Source organism: Hippoglossus hippoglossus, chromosome 4 (genome assembly GCF_009819705.1).
Source record: "Hippoglossus hippoglossus isolate fHipHip1 chromosome 4, fHipHip1.pri, whole genome shotgun sequence".
NCBI classification, from domain to species: Eukaryota; Metazoa; Chordata; class Actinopteri; order Pleuronectiformes; family Pleuronectidae; genus Hippoglossus; species Hippoglossus hippoglossus.
The window spans coordinates 21048158-21068763 of record NC_047154.1 but is presented as its reverse complement, the minus strand read 5'-3'; the positions used below and the strand labels follow the sequence as shown (position 1 = coordinate 21068763).

At 44.1% G+C, this 20606-nt stretch overlaps 1 protein-coding gene across 4 annotated transcripts in view; it reads right to left on the bottom strand.

The window, feature by feature from the left end:
* Positions 1–20606, bottom strand: part of pde4ba (phosphodiesterase 4B, cAMP-specific a) — a 150633-nt gene that overhangs the window by 96552 nt on the left and 33475 nt on the right. For 2 of the 4 annotated variants that reach the window (XM_034582044.1, XM_034582045.1), the window contains exon 4: positions 20291–20344. The exons of 1 other annotated variant lie outside the window; for it this stretch is intronic. In XM_034582044.1, coding sequence (XP_034437935.1) covers positions 20291–20344 — 54 coding nt within the window. Of the gene's footprint in view, positions 1–14139; positions 15239–20290; positions 20345–20606 lie in introns of those variants that run through there. One more of the 4 variants, XM_034582047.1, reaches the window with a different exon arrangement.

The following is a 20606-nucleotide window of genomic DNA, read 5'->3' as shown; positions in this document are numbered from 1 at the left end:
GACGTTACAGGAGTCAAAGCAGAATATTAACACAACTGACAGCTTTTTGACATTATCGTCTTTGAATTACGGGAACAGTCACACATCAACACATCGAGCAGGACATTCCACAACTTCCTCATGACTGTCGTTTGTTCGGTGGCAATGATCTCAGCTGAGAAACGTCAGGGCAGACTGAGGAGCTGATGAAAAAAAAGAAGGGATGAAACATGGCGAGAAAAAAAGAAAAACGCAGCCCGAAAACAAGTGTGACATTCCTGTACTTTGTTTGAAAAAGTCCTGACATGCCTCCTTCAGCTCTCCTGCTCTCCTTCATCTTATTGATCTGTTGTTTTGCCAGTTTGTCTCCAACCTTGAGACGACACTCAGTGACAGATTTGGGGATTTTGAGACCTCTGCATGGTGTCTGACTGCAGAATACTTAATGTAAACAACACGCAGGGTGTGTGCTGTGTATTTTGCCTCCACTCTAAAATAGTCTTAGATTATTTTCAAATCAATACTGGCAAAATAAAAATAAGAGGATATGGAGGAAAACAGAGTCCGAAAATTACTGAACATTAATCTGAGCTTCTCTGACTTTTCCTTCATTGCTTTCCTTTGACTGATGCTTAGCTACCACGTGTAAAGTCCAGAGATTTTAACGTTGACGTGGGAGTTGCAGGAGTTAGCATCGTTAGTACAGAGTGAGACCTGCAGGGGGCAGACTTTGGTGGCGATGTGAGTATAGAACTTTGTGTTGGCTGTTGTTTCCTGCAGGCGTAATTTTTTCTGACCTCCCATGCAAAGTGAAAGCCTTTATACCCAAAGTTCCTAATTTGGATGCAGCGAGCTTCGATTTCTTTATTTCAAAGAGGCTTTAACTTTAACATTTTAAGGCCTAAAATTCAGAGGATTTGATTTAAGACTTTTTAAGAACCCTGCTCACGCACAACATTAAAATGACGTTTGTGTTGTGTTTTGGCCTTTAACAACAGAACTATGCTTTGTGCTTGATTTGAAAAGGACAAAAACATTTGTATTTCTCTGCGTTGTTCCTTAAGACATTTCACTCTGACAGCTTTTGTGAGGCCACACAGAAACATGTTGTTTGTCTCCAAAACAAAAAGTTCTCGTTTCTAAACTGTGGCTTTTTTGCTAATTAAAGTGGAGCTGCAACTAATGTGAGCACAACAAGTCTTTTCATTAACGAGGGACTGGATTCAAGTTTATCTTATTTTTTCTTATTGAAGCTGAAGATTATTGGAGCACCCATGGAAAAATGGTTTTAAGAAAGGAGTTTAAAAGTCTACAATGGGGAAACTGTCTCTGTGCTTCAGGGATTCCAACTGATTCCTCGCAGTAATAAGACACACATGTTAATGTGTGTGTTTGATTCAGTTCTGTTTTCCACTGCTCTTTAGTCCGATCAGAGGTTCACGGCTCCACCGTGCTTCTGTACGTTTGACCTTCAAATGCCAGGCTCATTGGCTCAGAGCTCGATGCCTCCTGGAATAATCGGAAAGGTTACGTGTGAAAGTGGAAACAGAGTGGGAGGACTCCTGGAAGACTCTCAGTTAATGAGCTAATGGGGAGGCACGATAAAGAGAGAAATACATAAACAGATACACGTTGATAATAACAGCCCCGCACAGAGACATGCAAAAAGGTCATTTTTCAAAAAGAGAATAAGTCTATCTCGTAAAAATATAGTATAAATATAGTTTATGAGGTCTCCTGTCGTTTATGCTATTTTAGGCCTGTGATAACTTTGTACATTTTGAGGTCCCAATGGACGTTAGGCAGAAAGAAGAAGCGTAAGAGAGACAAATAAATCAGAACAGGAAAAGATACGGAGAGAACAAACTACAACCAAAACTTTTTGGGGGGTTTTCTAGGCCACGGATTCTGAAATGTTATTCCAGCCAACCATTTGTCATGCCAATTAAAACTATGGTGTGTGTGAGTGAGTGAGTGTGTGTTTGTGTGTGGCGCACTCCTCCACTGGAATGTGTTCCTCATTAACTTCTCCATTAAGTTCCAAATATAAATTTCCTAATCTATATATTTTTTCCCCCACCATCAATCTGTGTGCTTTCAGTGCGTATGTGTGTGTGTGTCTGTGTGTTGTTTGTGTCTGTGAACAGTTTACCTCTATACCAGCATGTTTATCTGCATGCATGGCGTGTATTTATGTCGGTGGATTTCCACTGCGCCCCCTGGAATGTTTTCCAATATGAAGTCTCTCCCACACGCGACTGAGTTATGATGTTTCCATCAAGTGTAGAGACAGGAAGGCCCCTCCCTGGGAGGACTGAGCTGCTTTCAGACATGTGATGGCCTCCTGACATCTTCCTAAATTGCTCCACAGGGGCTGTATGTGCGAATCAAAATGTCCAACTTCCTTTATATGTTTTCTGGACATTTTCCTGCCGAGTAAAATGTCCAGAAAATGTCAGAGTGAGCCCATGTGAGATATCAGCAGGAAATTTCACAGCAAGCAAGCGTCGATGAGGAACTGGATCGATAAAATAAATGGGAGATAACAACCTCCTCAAACTTCTAAAAGGTTTAGAAGGCACCATACTGGCCCATATGTTGGGGACAGATGTGTGTTGACATGAGAATGTTAGGAACTGACAATGCACAGATGAAAAAAAACATCTAAATACATAAAAAGCCACTCATGTCTACACGTAGGGCAGCCGGCTCATTAAAGAAGTCAGACCAGTATATGAAAAGGCCTTTCACAGTTTGCGTGTGTGTAAATCAATGTGACACTAACTAAACAAGTGTTGCTAGAGAGCCAGGATAATGAACAGAGACGGACTGAAGGCAAACAAAGTCTTAATCATGAGACAGACATGATGGAGAGAGGGGGGGGGGGGGGACACACAGATAAAGTCTGGACACAGCAGATCTCGGTCAAATGCCGTGTCCCAACATTCAAGTCAACTTTTTAGTGGCCAGGGAATTTAGAAAAATGGGAAACACTTAGTGGACTGATCTCATGTGTTAAACCCCTGTAAAGTGGCATACTTGTCCTCAGTAACAGGCTGTTAATACGTGAGAAGTCTTCGGCCTCTGGAGGCAGTGAAAAACAAACGAGACTCTATTCTAGACAGACACTCAGACGCGGAAGAAATTTCCCTGCGCGAATCCCTGACTGACACGTAAATATCAGCACAAACGGCCCAAACAGAACCGCTGCCTGCAGGGACAACGACGATCGGGAGGGGTCAGCTTGAAGTGGGACACAAATCTGAGAGTGGCCACGTGTCTTCTGACAAAATGAGCACACCGATGGGAACCAACACGCAGTCACTGTCTGCAGGAGAGACACAGAGACAGAGAGAGAGAAGGTGACTTTCACAAGTATGTGGCTCACATATCTCAGGAGCCATTCATCTCATCGGCTTCCCACTTGGCATGGGTATTGGTAAGGTCCCAAGAAAGTGCAGTGTCGAATTTGGTGCGATATGGAAACAAGATACGTTCGAAATATTACGAAACAACAGCGCGTTAACCACAACGGGCACGTTCACGATAAGGGCAACAACTGATTCGGCAGCTCAGGTTTCTAAAGGGTCCCACTAACTTGTTGCACAGTAGAGATGCACCAATCAGCTCTGACATTATCCTAATCCACATATATGCTTGACTCATCCACCCACCTGAAAGACTTACTTTCTCCAGTTTAGAGACCTGCACCTGCACGAACCTTCCAAAAACTAAAATGAAATCCCTCTGCCAGGATTTAGCGCTCTTGCAGGAATGCACAAGATTCTATTGCACCCGTGGGATTCAGTGTTTCTCCCAAACCCATCCCATCATTTTTACTACCCTTCCCACCCGGCCTGCAGATCAACCGCAAGTCCGCGCATCACTATTGCACAGGGCAAACAAACAGCCCATTCCTAACAGGCACGTTTAGAGCGGGCTCTGAACAGATTATTTGAATGCCAACAACCCAGAGTGGACAATGGCCACATGGCGCTCCATGACCCTCAGGTCTCCATCATTTAACAGACACACACACGCCGTAAAAAGAGGAAACGTGTTAACACTTGACTCCTGACATTTCAGACAATTGCTCATAAACAAGCAGAAACATTTCTGTGTGCACAGTGGTGATAATGGAAAAGATCGAACACCTCAAAATGTCACAAAATTCACTGTGTCCTGTCGTTATTTCACATCGACAAAAGACAACCTGTAAGGGACATTACTCTAAAGATATATATACAAATTTTGCTTAATAACCAAACAAGATGAAAGAGTTTGGTGAGAAAAGGATTCAAGGATCAGTTTCCTCGAGCAGCACAATACTGTGGGAGCTTGCACGTAGAAGGAAAACAAACATTTATACCACTGTTAGCAGATATATTGCCTCTTCTCTTTAAATGTAGGCAAGAGACATGTCTTAGTTACGATAAAGTGTTCCAACAGTGCAGCTGTAAACAAGGGTAACATCCAATGAGGAAGAGGATGCACTTTAATAAAACACAGGTAGAGCGAATGGAAAACATTATCGGACAACAAATTCAATAATAGTAACTCTATGTTTTTTGTTGTGTCAAAACTTGGTGTCTCTGTCACACACACTGGGAAACACACAAACAATACAACCAATCCTCATGCATGAGCACAAACTAACCCTTCCACAAGTCCAATTTTATTTACATCAGTGTGTAACACACACACACACACACACAGCATCTCATACTGCATATCAGAGAGTGTGTGGGCGGTGGTTTCCCCATAGGCCTGCATGTGGTGACAGTGATGTAAGGAGACAGGGGACGTGCACACACATAGAAATCCCAGGCACAGATGGACTTACTGTACATGCACAGAGTCACACACTCTGCTGCTAAGACACACACATATAGATTGCTGCACTTGCTCAGCACTGGTGTACGCAGAGGAAACTGATGTGTGCAGTACACGGTGCAGGAAATGACGAATGTGGCAGTGTTGATCATGAGGAGAGAGAGGAAGTAGTTAAAGATGACGACAATGACAACGCCAATGACAACGCCGATGAAAATGCGGTAATGTGTGAATGTGTTGCCAAAAGCTTGTTAATCAGACACGAGCACAGAGGCTCCTGTTGATAGATGGTGTTTCACACAGGGCACCTTGGAGCCAGACAGTTAACAGACACTGTTTTCATCCAAAATCCAACAGTGTTATTGGTATTTAATAACTAAATGTTCATATAATTTGAAGTTTTACACTATAACTGTATCACATGGCTTTCATAGTACTGCCATAGATTCACCTTTAGCCGCCGCGTACCCTCGGGTTCGGCTTTGATGAGGTACAACTGAAGATTATTGTTTTTCTTTTAACAACCAGTCTGACAGAGCTTAAATATGATGGTTACACAACTGTTCCTGGTTGAAAAAACACTGTCGTGTCTGAGCCAGATGTAGATTTGATTAGATTAGATTCAACTTTATTGTCGTTCTACAGAGCAAAAGAACAAGGCAGATGAAATGCAGTTTGTATCCTACAAGAAGTGCCAAGACAGTTATACAGATAAGTGCAGGAAAGTAAGTACGACAGCATAACTCACGCTATAACTTTATATATATATATATATATGCTATCACAATATTTACAGTGGTGGACTGTGGAGAATTTACAAATATATACAGGGGAATAATTTAACCACATATACAGATAAGTGGGTAGAGTTGGTGAGTGCAATGCAGGTTGTATGTATGAACAGCAATGTACATTTTAAGTTTAAGTTTGTTAATCATACAAACATACAGTATGTAGATCTGGTTATATACAGTAATATAGTTTAATGGTACAGGAAGATCGGCTAGTGATTTTAAAACAAAGTTCACTTTTCATATTTAATCTGTGCTTAAAGACAAGTGTACTGTGTGTTAGTTGAAAAACTAAATTTTAAAACTGAATCTGATGAAATAACCTCATGAAGTTAGAATTAGATTCATTTCACTGATGCAAAAATCATTACTAAGAAACTTGGGCCCTGTTTTCTTGACAAAATCCAAAAGGTTAATGGGTCACGAGTCTGTGCGAGGGACAAAATGTTCTTTCTTATTTCAAATCTGTGCTCAACTGAAACAACTTCTGCTGCAACAACTCCGGTTCCCTAACGGAGCGGGTCTGCGCTCATTCGATAAGATAAAGCACAATGCAGCTCTGCCTCGTTTTTTGCATCGCTGCACATTGTTGCCAGCTGAAAAAAAAAAAAAAAGAACTAGGATGCTGCCTCAATTCCTTTCAGTCCGCGTGACAGACAGCAATCAAGTGGAGAATAATCGCTGCTTCTTTCTTAGAGGGCACACAGAAAAGTGTGTGTGTAGGGGGGGGGGGGGGGGGGGGGAGAGAGAGAGAGAGAGAGAGAGAGAGAGAGAGAGGCAGAGAGGAAATGTACTGTTGCGTTCTGCTTACTACAGCTCGTACAAATGGTGCTTTTCGAGCTCCTGTTGGTGATGAACGCTTGTGCTCGTCTGAATGGGCTGAAAAGAATACACAGCTGGTACTTCACACACTAACACACAAAAGGCACGGACACGCACTATCATGAGTTACCGATAAATGACACAGGATGGAGGTATGCACGTCGCAAACACACACACACACACACACACACACACACACACACACACACGTTTGTTCGGTTACACAGTGAGGCAATATGCTATAATGGCAAGATTCTGCCCTTAAAAGCATAAGAGCCCAGTCTGAATAGGTGCATGGTCTTGTGACATAAAATAAACCCATTATCTACCTCCGAACTGAAATGACAGCTAATTGCTCTGGTTCAATGTGCCTCAGTCTCTCCAGCTGCCGTTTTTCCAGTTGCCCTCGCTTCGTGAGAATGGCGTGTATCTCCGGGGATAAAGCAAATCAGTTGCGCCCTGTCCAAAAGATTAAAAAAGAGGGCAAATATTGTAAAGAAGTGGTCGACTTTTCCGAACCAGCAGCAAAGACAGGAGGTCACTTGTAAAATGATGAAATCAGCTAAAAATGATCTGTTTGAACGAGAGAGATGTTGCCTCTGGAGCTTCCCAAATTTCATTCCAAAATGTCACATCATCATCATCATCATCATCGGAGGCTAGATGGCAGGAGTGATGGGGGATTGGGGGGGGGGGGGGGGGGGGGGGTGGGGGGGATGTAGAGAGTGGAGCATGGGGAGAGGAGGGAGGATGAGGAGGAGAGGGGATGAGCATGGAATATAATGAAGACAAATGGGGTTTCCAATGTTTCCTGAACGCCGGTGCTAAAGGCCACATGTTTTCCCGAGACCCCAGCAGGACGGCCTGCAGCTCCAGCATAGCAACAAAAGCTGAAGCAGAGTAAATCCCACACGTTTACACTAATCACTGTGTTATACCTGCTTTTAAGTCCGTCCAGGGTTAAATATTATATAAAAAGGATAAAATGACCTTAACCTCATCGCTGACATCTTAAAACTGACATGGTGATTCCACATTATGTTTAATCAAATGACTTTATGAAATATTTAATGGCTGCTTTAGTACAGATCCAACTGAGAATCAATCTCAAACTCTGCAGCACAATACGTGTTTTCATTATTTTCGCTGGTAATAAATACAGTTTTACAATAATGCTGGTCTGTTTAATGATAACATAACGTGATTGCAAATAAAATGAGAGACGGTTTTAGTCTTTGATGCGACTGCATGAGGTAAACATACAGTTAACTGCTCAGGCTTTACCACTGGGAAAAAGGGGAAATACAGTAACTGGGGAAAAAGCATCTAAAGGCATCGCTGCAATGGTCGACCGTATACAAGGGAGCACAAAAGGGGCAATGGCTGGGATGACAGGCACTTCGCTTCATCAGTTAAATTCAAAGTGACAGCAGTGTAAGTACATGGTACAGTATGTCCTTTACAGTAGCTTGAAGCAACCACCAGGACATCCCAGGGGAAACGTGCGGTTACCTTCCCATCAGCCCTTTACCACTGCACGCATGCAAACTGGAAAACCGCTTCAGTTAATAAAGCAGCTAAGTTGCTGTGTGTGTATATGTGTGTGTCAACGTCAGGGAGTTGTTTCACATCGTTAAAATCTCAATGGCTCTTAACGTGAAATTGTTGACTCCCTCATGTTGCTTTATCGGAGGAGGAGGAGGAGGAGGAGGAGGAGGAGGATGTAGATGTAAACCAGCAGCCAGGGCCGATCATGTCATTACTGAGCAGTTATGAAATGAACGTCAGCAAAATGAGAATTTAATAAGCCGAGGGTGTGATAGTGCTGCAAACATGTAAAAGGGTGTGAAACATGTCATCTGTGACTTGTCAGAAGAGATTGAACCCCTTTAAATCTGTAATCCCAGCCAAGATAATCACATACCAACACATTAACGCACACACGCGCACACACATACACAACCCTGAGCCATCATTCTCCTTCACCCATCCGTAATAGTTAACTTTCTGCTCGGCTGGTTCAGTACAGGGAGACAGTAGAGAGAGAGAGAGAAGGAGGTCGCTGAACCGAGTTACGCAGTAGTAGAGGAGGAAGAGGAGGAGGAGGGGGGGGGAGGGAGAGGGGAGGAGCAGCCTGGTTGCAGACCTCTGAATCACTGTCCACATCACCAAATTTATCAGTGACTCAAAAAGGACTGATGTCGGTCACATGCAGTCGCTTCGTTACCCACGATGTGACCATCACAAGCCGATTCCTCTCCCAGCACACTTTTCGTTTGTTTGTTTTTTGAAAAGACAAACCAGCAAAGTCAAGGACAGTTATCAAAATCATCTTTTTCTGTGTCTAATGGAATAATAGTCACGGAAATCCTAAACGTTTTTCAGACACGTATGCTAACTTTGCAGCAGCAGCTAGCTGGTAAAGTAAGAGCTTTTTGTAGCGCTGACCCAAATATCCTAAAGTTTGGAGGCTTCTTCTATTGCCACGGTAGCCGACGTAGAATCCGTAAAAGTAATTGCTGCGTTTTACAAAATCATTATTTGCGAAAGCTTTAAATGTTATTCGCATTCTCAGATGGAGTTTCATGCGTCACAGCTCCTATTTGACATTTCCAGCGCTGATTCTGGAACAGGGATACTTGGTCGTGTGACTGACTAAGACGTAAGAACTACGCAAGCGAGATGTCGTAAAAGGTCAATCGTTTGAAGTTACTTTTAAATTTGTGAAGATGACCCCTCACAAGTCACATGTCGGATATGCCAAAGGAAATTGGTTTATCGGTTTGGAAAACCACATGAAAACTGGAACAGCTTAATCATCTTGTAACTGATACAAGTTTCCTTTATCTAAGATGGCTGATGTTAATACAACCTAGATGCTAACAAAGTACAACGCTAAAGTCCGTTTTTTGTCCTCGTCCCTTCCTTTGAGGATTCGCTGATCATTTGTTCAGAAGCTTTAAAGCCCCAAATATGTTTTTTGGGAGAGTTCGAGCTTTGTCACATTAAGGCTTAAAAAGTTGTTGTGTTCTTTATAGGGATTTATTTAATCATTAGCAACATCCACAGAATTAAGTGCAGAGCTCGCGCAGTTTCGTGCAAAATTGGGCAATGGGGGGCTGTCATGAGATGACTCGGATGTTTACTGTATACACAGATTAGTGTCTCTGCAGAGAACCACTTCCTCTGTGAGATCTAGCATAAGTTATCCTGTTACCAAAGAAAATAGCCATGTTAACATTTACTTTGACAAATGACAAGTCTCACTTGAAATGTGTTTATAGTCACGAAAACAGCTCAGATGGACAAAATAAACTGACCCAGTGCCCAAGAGTCCCACAGAGCTCCAGAACAAAGCAAACGGACTGTCGGACCAGAAGGAAACTCGCTACGCAAACATGATTAAAGTAATATTAGTATTTATAATGAGAGCTCAAACATTTTATACATCCTTGAGCCATTTGTTGTGTCATGAAACGAGCAGTTGGCACAAACACGCTGGCTGAAGCATCATCAATTATCACGTCAACCCTTCCCTGACATTCATATAAAGAAGATTTGGGGTGAGTCACAGCGCGAGTGGAGGACGGACACAAATCAATAGCAGACAGAGCGCTGGTCGGGCTGCGGCTGCGAGATGGATATTTAGTTTGACATTTAAACTAAGGTAAATAACCGTCTGTGCAGAGCGACTTTTGCCGGGGCTGACTCCCAGTGTGGTAAACCAGGTCTGCTTTTTCTATGTACGTGTCTCCCTCTTCTCTGAATAGACTGTGTTTGCATTTTCTTCCCTCCACCTCTTGCCTTCTCCGGTATCGCTTTGCCCCCCTGATAGTCTCTGATGAACGTCAACACACAGGAGGAGGCCGAGATCAGCATAATCCAAGTGAGCACAGGTTTCTATTGTGGAAACTGAATAAAAGCAGGCTGAAGTGTTTTACATTTCACAGATATGTAGGTGTGATGATCTTTAGTTAGGTGTTTGGTCATGTTTAACACTTACATTTGCATTTATTTACAAGATTCATTAAATGTCAAGATTTCTGCTGAGGACAGAGCTTTTATTCCTATTTTTCCCTTTTCCATTTTCCCTCTTCGTCCCCTCTTCCTATTCCCATGGCGGTAGCTTACTTCCCTCCGATCTCCCTCTCTCTCCTTAATGTGCTTTTTGTGTGAGTGGAAAACGGAGCAGTCATTCGCCTCCGCGAGGCCATCAAACATTTACGTCATGTGGTGCTTTGGAGTGCAAAGGAGGGAAAGAGACACACAGGAGGAAAGAGGAAGGGATGCCTGCAAGAGAAAAGGGAAAGAAGGCAGACACACAAAGAAAGAACCAGACAGAAAGAGAGAGGGAAAGTTGGGGAAAGACAACCACAGAGACGAAGAGAGGGTAAAAGACAGAGGCAGACAGACGAGCAGCTGAACTGCTCCGACAGAAGAATCATTGTCTCAGTGCCAGTAGGTCAGGAGTTCACCAGTGACTGGTCCACAGCAGAGCCAAATAATGATACCGTGAGTAATAATGAGTTTGGAATTTAGACTCGAGTTTGGAAAACTTGCTGCATGTTCTGGATTCAGGATTGGCAACAGATTTTCCTTTGAAAATCCAGACAGTAAAAAATAAAACAAAGTCCTTGAACAGACAGAAAGATGGAGCGAAAACGAAAGGTGGAACATTAGTCTGTCTGGTTCGATCATCTTCGTAATATTCAATGGCGAGAGTACATCTGGGAAAGTCTGTGTCCACTTACATTTAAACAATTCCTATTTGAGTCCAGATAAAGAGAAATACAGATTATTGAGTATATGATAATGTGATATGAGGATTGTTCTTATCCAGTAGTTCCTACGGTTCTAGAGGTTCCATAACATGATTAACAGCAGAGAAAAGATGTCTGCTGTACACTTTGTTTCTGACCTCGTCTGATTTGTCTTCAATGAAAAGTCAAATAATTGTTCTATTCAAACAACTCATGACAAATGAGCTGACTCTATAAAGCTCTGTAAGGCCGAGTGGAGCTGCAGGTTAGGAGGTCATTCAATTAAGATATTATCATAAAAATCAATTAAAACCTCATTGAACACAGTGGATTTAAATACTGTAGCAATCACTGATATGGTGTCAATGCTAAATCCTTATAATTGGCTTTAAACCTAAATGAAAATATTCTTTTGGTATTGAGAATAAGTGAGAATAAGTGCAATATGTTTAGAAAAGTATCCGACATTTGGTTTTGTAAACCCCCCCTCCCTCTATCCAAAACTTATAAAATCAGCATCTTTTCCCAAGGTTCAGCTCAGGTGAAGAGACACTTAGGACAGAAAGAAGTGGTGATACCCTGAATATTCCCAGGAAATTAGATTTTTGAGGCAAAGGGGTTGATGATATTTTAGGGCTGTAACGTGGAGCCCACTTACTGACATGAAAAGAAAAAGAGCGCAGGGATTAATCTTCTAATCCTTCTGATTACTCACCTTTATTAACAAGATGGATCTCAAAACATCGTGCCCAAGGCCTGCAGTTGAATTACAGCCAGCTGTCGAAAAACATGTGGCACATTCACAGTTGATTCATGTGTGGGCCCATTGTCCTTATAAATAAAGCCTAACCTAAAATATAATGTTTCCCTAATAAAATAAATAAAACACCTGGTCCTGGTGCCATTATCTGAAATCTTTCCACCCGGCCTAAATGTCACGCCTCCCCTCCGGCTGTTGATGTTTCCCTCTGGGCTCTTTATGGTTACTTGCTCTCTTTAGCTCTTTACCTGTCACTCCTAGAATATTACAGTCAGTGAGCAGCGAGACCTCAGCGCCTCGCTCAAGGACACTTTATCCTGAACGTGGCCGTTAATGGGCTGGACTCGCAGTTAATGGCTGTAATGGGTGTTGCCATGTCCCCTGGTTCAAGCCCATGTGGAACAAACAAGGCAGACGCACGAGACTGACGTCTTTAAGGATTTTTAAATCACGCAATTTCCCTTCTGCCTTTTCCATCCTGTGCCCACCCAACCCCCACAGATCCCCCTCTCTCTTTGCACAGAAATGGGCTATACATTGAGAGAGGAGAGATAAACAAGTATTTCAAGAGGAGGGAGAATAAACGCCCATTATTAATGCAATATGTGCATCCAAAAATATCTATATCTGTGAATACAAAGCCTCCACATTTGCATAAAGACACAGATAAAAAAAAACACAGGCACATATTATCTCTTTACCATCACGACAGCTCAGGGTAGAAGATTGATATCTGAGCTCATTTCCTTTTCCTCCCGTCCCACAGCAGAGCCTAATGTTTCTGACCTGGCCCCATGTGACGAGCACTGATATATCATGTTACCACTAACCTGTGTATACACATTAGTGGGCAAATGCTAATTCCTCCTTTTTACAGACGTAGGTTTTTTTCGCCTTCACGAGCCTCACGGAATAATGAACACAACAACATCCCCTGTCTGCCACTGCCGGACTGATGTGAGCAAATTTCACTGCTGGTTTTATGAGGGACAAGAGTCACCTTGAAGCTTTTGTAGTCAAATCACAGCAGCTCTTTCCCTTTGCCTCTAATCCATACATTGCATAACATAGCAAGCCCTCCCTTCACAGCGGGGATAGAGCCTACAATAATGAGGTAGACTCCCAGTACATGTGGGGGGGGGGGGGGGATTGGGATGCAAAATTATGCAAAGTAGCTGAGGGAAAGTATTTAATTAATTATTAATTTAATAATGGGGTTATAAAAAGTGAATATATGATTTTTTGGACATTATGACCTTGTTTAATTGAGAAAAGTCAGATTTACAGTCGTTTAACCAAAGTGGGATTACGTTTTGTGTGTCGAGCGTTACGTTCACATCCATTTGTTTTATTGGGCCTGTGAACCAAAAAAAGGTTAAGAACCACCAGGGTTACATAATGCACCTGACATCGCTGCAGCCATCCAAAACAAGGACTGATCTCTACACACACACACACACACACACACACACACACACACACACACACACACACACACACACACACACACACACACACACACACACACACACACACACACACACACACACACACACACACACACACACACACACACACTTCACCCAGGTACAGGGCAGACATACACTACATCAAAATGGAGGACGGGGCAGACTGCTGAATATGATGTTATGCTATTATGTAATCGTCTAACCCAGTGACAAATCACCAGGCAGCAGCCCCCATCGTACATTTCTGACCCCAGTCACCAGGAGAGAACTCACTCCCCCCCCCCCCCCCCCCCCCCCCCCCCCCCCCCCCCCCCCCCCCCCATGTTGTTTTCGGCATCCGTCTCATCCCCCCCCCCCCCCCGAGTTATTGTTTCCTCACTCCCCTCATTTGTTGACTCTGTCCCCTGTCCCAGCTCTCAACCTTTTTCCTTTCTCCAACCATTCACTCTTCCTTGCTGTCACCCTTCATACCCCCCCCACACACACACACACCCCTCCCAATTCCCAGGCAGTTTAACCCCATTATGTCTCAGCTGTTTCCCATTTCCATCCACATCCTTCCACTCTTCCATTACTTTCATGCATTGTCACAGCGTTGTCACAACCTTGCATGCACATTCCCCCCCCCCGATTCCCTCCTCCTCAAAACCTATTTTCCCCCTGCTCCAACTCCTCACTTTATTTTTTCCAATGACCCCAACCTCCACCTCGACCCCAGGCCTTACCAGGTATGAGCCACAGTGAAGCGTCGCCTCTGTCGGATGCTCTTGTTGACCATGAGCTTGCGGAAGAGTCGCGGGGAGCTTCTCGGCGACAGCTTCGGGGACGTGGCGCCCCTCTTCCCTCCCCCCACGCCCGGCATCTTGGGAGGCTCCAGCTCCAGGTGCATGTGCTCCTTGAACGTCCGGATGCAGGAGTCCATCTCGACGCTCAGCTCATTGGACGACATCTCCGCAGGCCGTGGGTTCAGCTCGGTGAGGCGGACTTAGTTTCTCGGTCAAATTTGGTCCCACCAGTCGGTCATGCACGGCTAAATCCTTCCTTCTCTTGTGTTGTCCAGAAACAGAGAGGAAGTTGTGGTGGTCAAATTGAGGCTAACTCACACACAAATGAACCCAGGCCAGATCACACATACCTCTTCGGTGTTCGTGTATACCCTCCGTCTTCCCCCCTATCCCCCCGTTCTTCAGGGGTTTAGGGATTATCCAGCCGGCAGTCGTGCCCTCTCCCTCTCTTTTCTTTCGGCTCATACACCGTGATTTCCTGATCGTCCTCTGTTCACCAGAGGCTCTCGGTGGAGCTTAACCCACAGCAGGGTCACGCTCAGCTCGTTCCAAGACAGGAGAATTCCTCTTCTCAACACTGCTCCTCTTCCATCGCCCTCCTGGTTCTGCTGTCTGTTAGGTGCACACCCCGGCAGCGCTCTATCACTCCCCGTGTCCCTGTGTCCCTCTGTCTCTCGGACACAGTTGGTTCCTGCTGAACGCACACAACCCAGTACCAGCTCCTCAGCCTCAGTCCATCAAGGCAGCTTGATGTTGGAGGATCTCCCTAATGAAAGATTCAGAAGGGCTGAAAACTGCTCTCTGCCTCCTCCTGTCTTGCTTTCTCTCCATCCATCACTGCTTGACTGAGCCTCCTCTCTCTGCAAACCCCCCCCCCCCCCACCACCACCTCCTTCCAAAGGCACTCCCAGTGTGGCAGAGAGGGACTCCCACTATGCTGAGCCTCCAGTCAGATTCCCCCTCACTCGCAGAGTCAGAGCAGCGAGCGGAGCACGGCAGAGTGCAGCGCAGCGTGCGAGGCAAATGCTTCACTTGCTGTTTCATTCAGAATATACACAAGGAGCTGAGAGCAGGCACGCAGCGAGCTCAAGCCACGCCTCCCCCTGTCGAGGATTGGCCGGTGGCTGTGGTGACGACAGGCGGGCAGGCCCGGTAACAGGTTGTCAGATTCATTATTTATTTTTTGTTTAGCCGGGATTTGCGGTAATGTTGCTGATGATGTTGTGACCTTTAGTGAGGCAGGAGACTGGTGAGTGCGGGCCAAGAAAAAAAAAAGGCAATTTTGGAGAGGAGATAAAAGCAAACAGCGTAATGGGCAGAAACAGACACCGCTCAAAGGTCAACCGATTCAAATGAACACGCAAGCATGCAACTGTGCCAGTAGATAAAAACATGTGTACTTACTACACAAAGTTTATTCCATCACAATCTAACCAACATCCCCCCTCTCTCTCGCACACACTCAAACTTTCATTCATCCATAATTCTGTCTGAATGGAGACAATCTAACCATGAGATTGCCACAGCATGTGGACACACACACACACACACACACACACACACACACAAACATACACAACACACACACAACACACACACACACTCTGCTTTCCTGAGGGATGAAAAGAATACACAAAGAGAGGGGCAATCCGTCGAGAAGGTCGAGAGACTGCAAAGGGAAAATCTCAAAAGGAACATCAGAAGAGGGGGAATGGCAACGTGACGAGTATTTCAAATGTGAGCATTTGCTCGTCTGCTCTGGGGACCGATTTGTGTTGGTTGTGAGTCACTGACGATTGTGAGCCATCGAAGCATGCAAGCACTTCCTCGCCACACGCCCGCCAATAAACCCATTGAAAATAGTCTTTTCCCGAGCTTGTACAGTATATAAAAAGGAGGAAACACTTGTAGTAAGACGAGGCGTCATGAGGAGCGTTGTCGGTGGTTTAAAATCAGTCAGTGATGCATGGCGTTCCCTGGCCCTTCTCCACCCCGTCTATCCTAGTTTAGCACAAATAATTAAAGTTTCACTGGCAAACAGACAAAGCAAACACTGAGGTAAAAACTTAGTGACTTGTCCAAGCTGCTTTTAGAGATGCACTGAGCTCCGGAGTCTCAGCCCCCTGATAAAATGTCTGAGTGAGCCCAACTCTCGCTCTTGCTCCAGCTCTTACATCAACCAGTTAACCAACAGGAACCTGGTCTTAAATCAATATTTCACTGGTATTTTAAGGGTGCATTATTAAGATGTTGAAATGCTCCTATACACAGTCTGGAGGAATGTCTGTAGATATTGAGATAAACCAAAAGCTAAGTAAAAAAGAAAATAACTTGCTGGAGGCACTATGAGGATATTCAGGGGATCACAGGAGCGGTTAGGATTTTTCTTCTCGGCATTAGACATCAAGACAGTTCATTAAAAGCAAAAAAGTGTTTGTAGCAGGAATTGTCAGAGGAGGGCCAAATCAAGAGGGATTCATCCTCTGGGGAGCATGAACGTCCAAGTAGGCGTTCCCGCCTGTTATAGCCAACATGGTGGACTGACTAACCAACCAGCAGACTTCACCACAGCCATTAGCACAGATAAAGACAACTTCATATAGAAAAAGACCCAGGAGTCCAAAGGCTTCTGCTAAATATATAATAGGAAAGAAAGTAATAATGACCAGAAATCACCTGTAAACAAAACCCTAGAATATCATCGCTGGCTCTCGCACTTTAGGGAAGTTTCTGCACCAGAAAGGGGGGGATGACAAAAGATGAATGAAAAGGGATAAATGATAAAGGCAGGCAACCAAAGAGATTGAATTTGAGAGTGACTGGGCCATTTCATTAAACTCTGCTTTTCACATCCCTGAGGGCTTAAGTGAAAGCTCATAATACAGAGTCAAAGCACAGATAGAGCGGAGATATAGAGCCTGCAGTCAGGAGCTGGCAGCCCTTCACCGCTGTTACTTGATCTAGTGGACCACAGTATTGAGACCTGTGGGATGGAAACATGTTTTGGAAACAATATTTTTTAGGTATCAGGGCCAGTGAAGGTCCCAAATTATTAAAAGTAAAGTGGGGTTGATAAGTTGTTTCTGAAAAGATTTGCATTGTATTAGTTGAAACCCTTTTTATACCATGTTTTTAGCCTAAATGTCCGCTGTTACCTTCCCCCGAAGCCGTGTTTGCGTGTGGATATCAAAGGACATTCAAGCAAAAGATATGTTGTAAATGACCTTGTTTTGAGTCGGATTTGAATGTCGGGGCTTACGGACACTTGGATGTCACCACAGGAGGGTTTTTAGTTTTTTCTGGGTTTTCTTTTTACGTTTGGAGTATCTGTCACCATTTACTTCAATTATATTGGATTTGGCTGCAACACTGTTTACCCCTGAAACTCCAGAAGTGTTTTGTGGACTGAAACACTTCACCCACCACCTCCATCGGCACAGTGGTGAGTCGATAATGAGTGAATTTTCATTTTTGGCTGAACTATCCCTTTAATGTCGCACCTCTGGTGACATAAAGAACCTCTCCCTCTTATTCCCTCTTTCACACTCCTGTCACAGATAAGTGAAAAATAACAGAGCATTGAGGCCCAGAATAACAGACAAGTATTCATCGACTGTGGTTCGAGGAGAAACTGAGAAAGAAAAGACATGAGCACAAAGAGAAAGGAGAGAAGACAAGTTGAAGTATCAAGGAAAAGCAAAAAGGATTGAAGATGTGCATTATTTATCCATATGAGTTATATCTTTCTGATCAATGCAAATATTTACAAAGGATAGGAGCTTTTAGAAAAGGAAAAGAGTGAAAGAAGGCAGCGATACAGCAAATTGCAGACAGGTGGTTTGTGGAGAGTAATACGGTTTATGAGGCAACCTAGTTAATAGAAGAACACCCAGTAAGGGTGACGTCTGCGACAGATTTCTCTCTGGAATGTTTCAGGATACCTCAGCATGAGAACAGTTATCCCATCAAATATCCTCTAAGCCAAAATAAACGGGTCTGAGTATCACGTTAAGTTCACACTCACACACGAGAGGATTGTCAGCAACGCAAACTGACAAACCAGGAGAGCAGCCAAGGTAAATATGACAGATTAAACTAAACTCTCCCAAAGCTGGAGAACAGGACGGCTTGTTACAAAACTGTATAATCATGCAAAATACTGCTTATCCAGGGGCGAGCGGCTGCAGGGGTCAACCCCGCACAGGTCCCCAGTCCATCACAGGGGCGACATTTAGAGACAAACGACCATCAACCCTCACATTGACACCAACAGGAAATTTAGGGTCTCAAATTGAACTAAGCTGCATTTCTTTGGGCAGAAGCTGAAGAAATGTGCAAACTCCCCAAAGAGAGAAAGAAAAGGTTTCTAACCCAAAACATGTGAGGGGACGGTGCCAACTGCTGCGCCATCTTGCAAAATCATGTTCAAATATTTGATAAATGTTGACAATTGGGTGTTTTGCTGGAGTTTCCGTGAGCAGCATTTCCCTTCACCATGGACTGGGACTAATGTTACACCAAGACACCCACCGCAAAAATATTTAGATAATTTCAAATGTACAAATGACAAAGTTGGAAAAACTGAAGAGCTAATGAAGAAGTTCAGCCTTCATGATTAGCCTAAGTTTACTTTCTGTTGAGCTGTTCCTAAATCATGAGCTGATATTGAAGGTTGCACAACAATAAATAAGTCAGAGGGGGTGCTGAACACTTTCTACACACCCGTCATAGCTGAAGCTGCAGATCCGGAACCAAGCCTGAACACAAACGTAATCTTGATGCATAATTTGTCTGGTTTTGGTCTCCGTGCGTGATGAAATGAAAAATTCAAGATCCAATTTCTGCTCACTTGCTGTGTGGATTACTCACGCCCACACAAAAGCCGTCTGGAACACCAGCAGAGAGGGCAGCGCCAGAGCGACACACCGCACAAAGGAAGTACACGCCGTGCAGACGAGCCCTAATCTGACCGGTGCCGTCCTGACTCAAAGTGAAAAACACATCCAGACAGAGTCTACAATTTAGGATTTGAGAGGAATCCGAAATGACAAATTCCAGGCAAAGTGGGAGATTACATCATTGTGAGTGGGATTCTTTAGTGCGAGGATACTGGAAAGACCTCTTCCACTATAAATTCTTAATATCCTTTCATCAGGCAACTCTGAAATGTTGACAGTGGAACTATAGTGACACCATTATGCAAAGCAACTTTTCATATTTAAAGCGATATGATTCACGTGTACTCCTCTCTCCCGTGTTAGTTTTCAGATTTGAACTTAACGTGCCAAAATCACGTGAATAAGAGACGGAACATTTGTATCTGACCCAATTAGCAGGTTTAGAGAACATGATAATCTCGGCACTCTGAACAAGAATAAGTCATATATCAGGATTACTCTTTTCTCCTGCGTTCACATGACTGCTGGCTCTGTTTAAAAAACAGTTCATGAAGTAAGGCCGAAAGCTGCGGTCCAACTAAATTTAGCCTGACGAAATATTCGGAGCTTATTCTAAGGTAACCAGAAAATGCTGGTTACACGGCAGCGTCGGGTTAATATCTGGATATTGGAGTCCATGAACATGTCCACTGACACTGCACTGGCTGTATTTTAGGCAGTGGCACAAGCCCACCCAAATGCACACAGGCACACAATATCAACAATTAATCTGTGGGTGATTCTGAGCTCTGAGGCAATTGTGTGTATCAGCAGGAAACATAATTGAATCCCAAAATAACTGAGTGCCACCTCCGCCTCCTTCCAAACAGCGGTGGAGCCACTTAAATAAGTACAAGCAGAAAACGAGGGGTAGGAGAGATGATGCTGATGACTTGTGTCACACACTGATAACAGACACATAAACACACACACACATCTACAAGCTTCACTGGGGAAGAGAGTGATCAGACTGGAGGTCCTTCAGGAAAGGTTCTGCTGACCCTGACGTTCAGCAGCACTGATGCCTCAAGGGGACGTGGTGTGATGGCTTTTAAAAAGAGAGGAGGGCCGGGAGGGAGCAGCATATCGGGGGGGGGGGGGGGGGCATGTCTGCCTCTAGCACCAGGGTTACTGACGACTGACACACACCTCACCTTCTGTAAAGTCTGCGGCTGCCTGAGCGGAATGTGCGGCTGCCGATAAACTCGCTGTTAACAGAGAGAAACGGAAGTCAGCATCAGATCCGTTAGAAATAATAATGAAAGTAGGTTTTTCAGATGGAGGAAAACAACATAGAGACTTGAGAACAGCTTTGGAGAGTCTCAGAGATTTTTAGGTGATTTATTTTTTATTCTTCCAACATATGGTGTTTTGATGATGGTGATGAACAGCACAGGTGTCATCCTTAAATCCCTTTCCTGTGATCTGTCACCGATCAGTTTGTGTAAATGTGTTTGTGTGCACAATCCT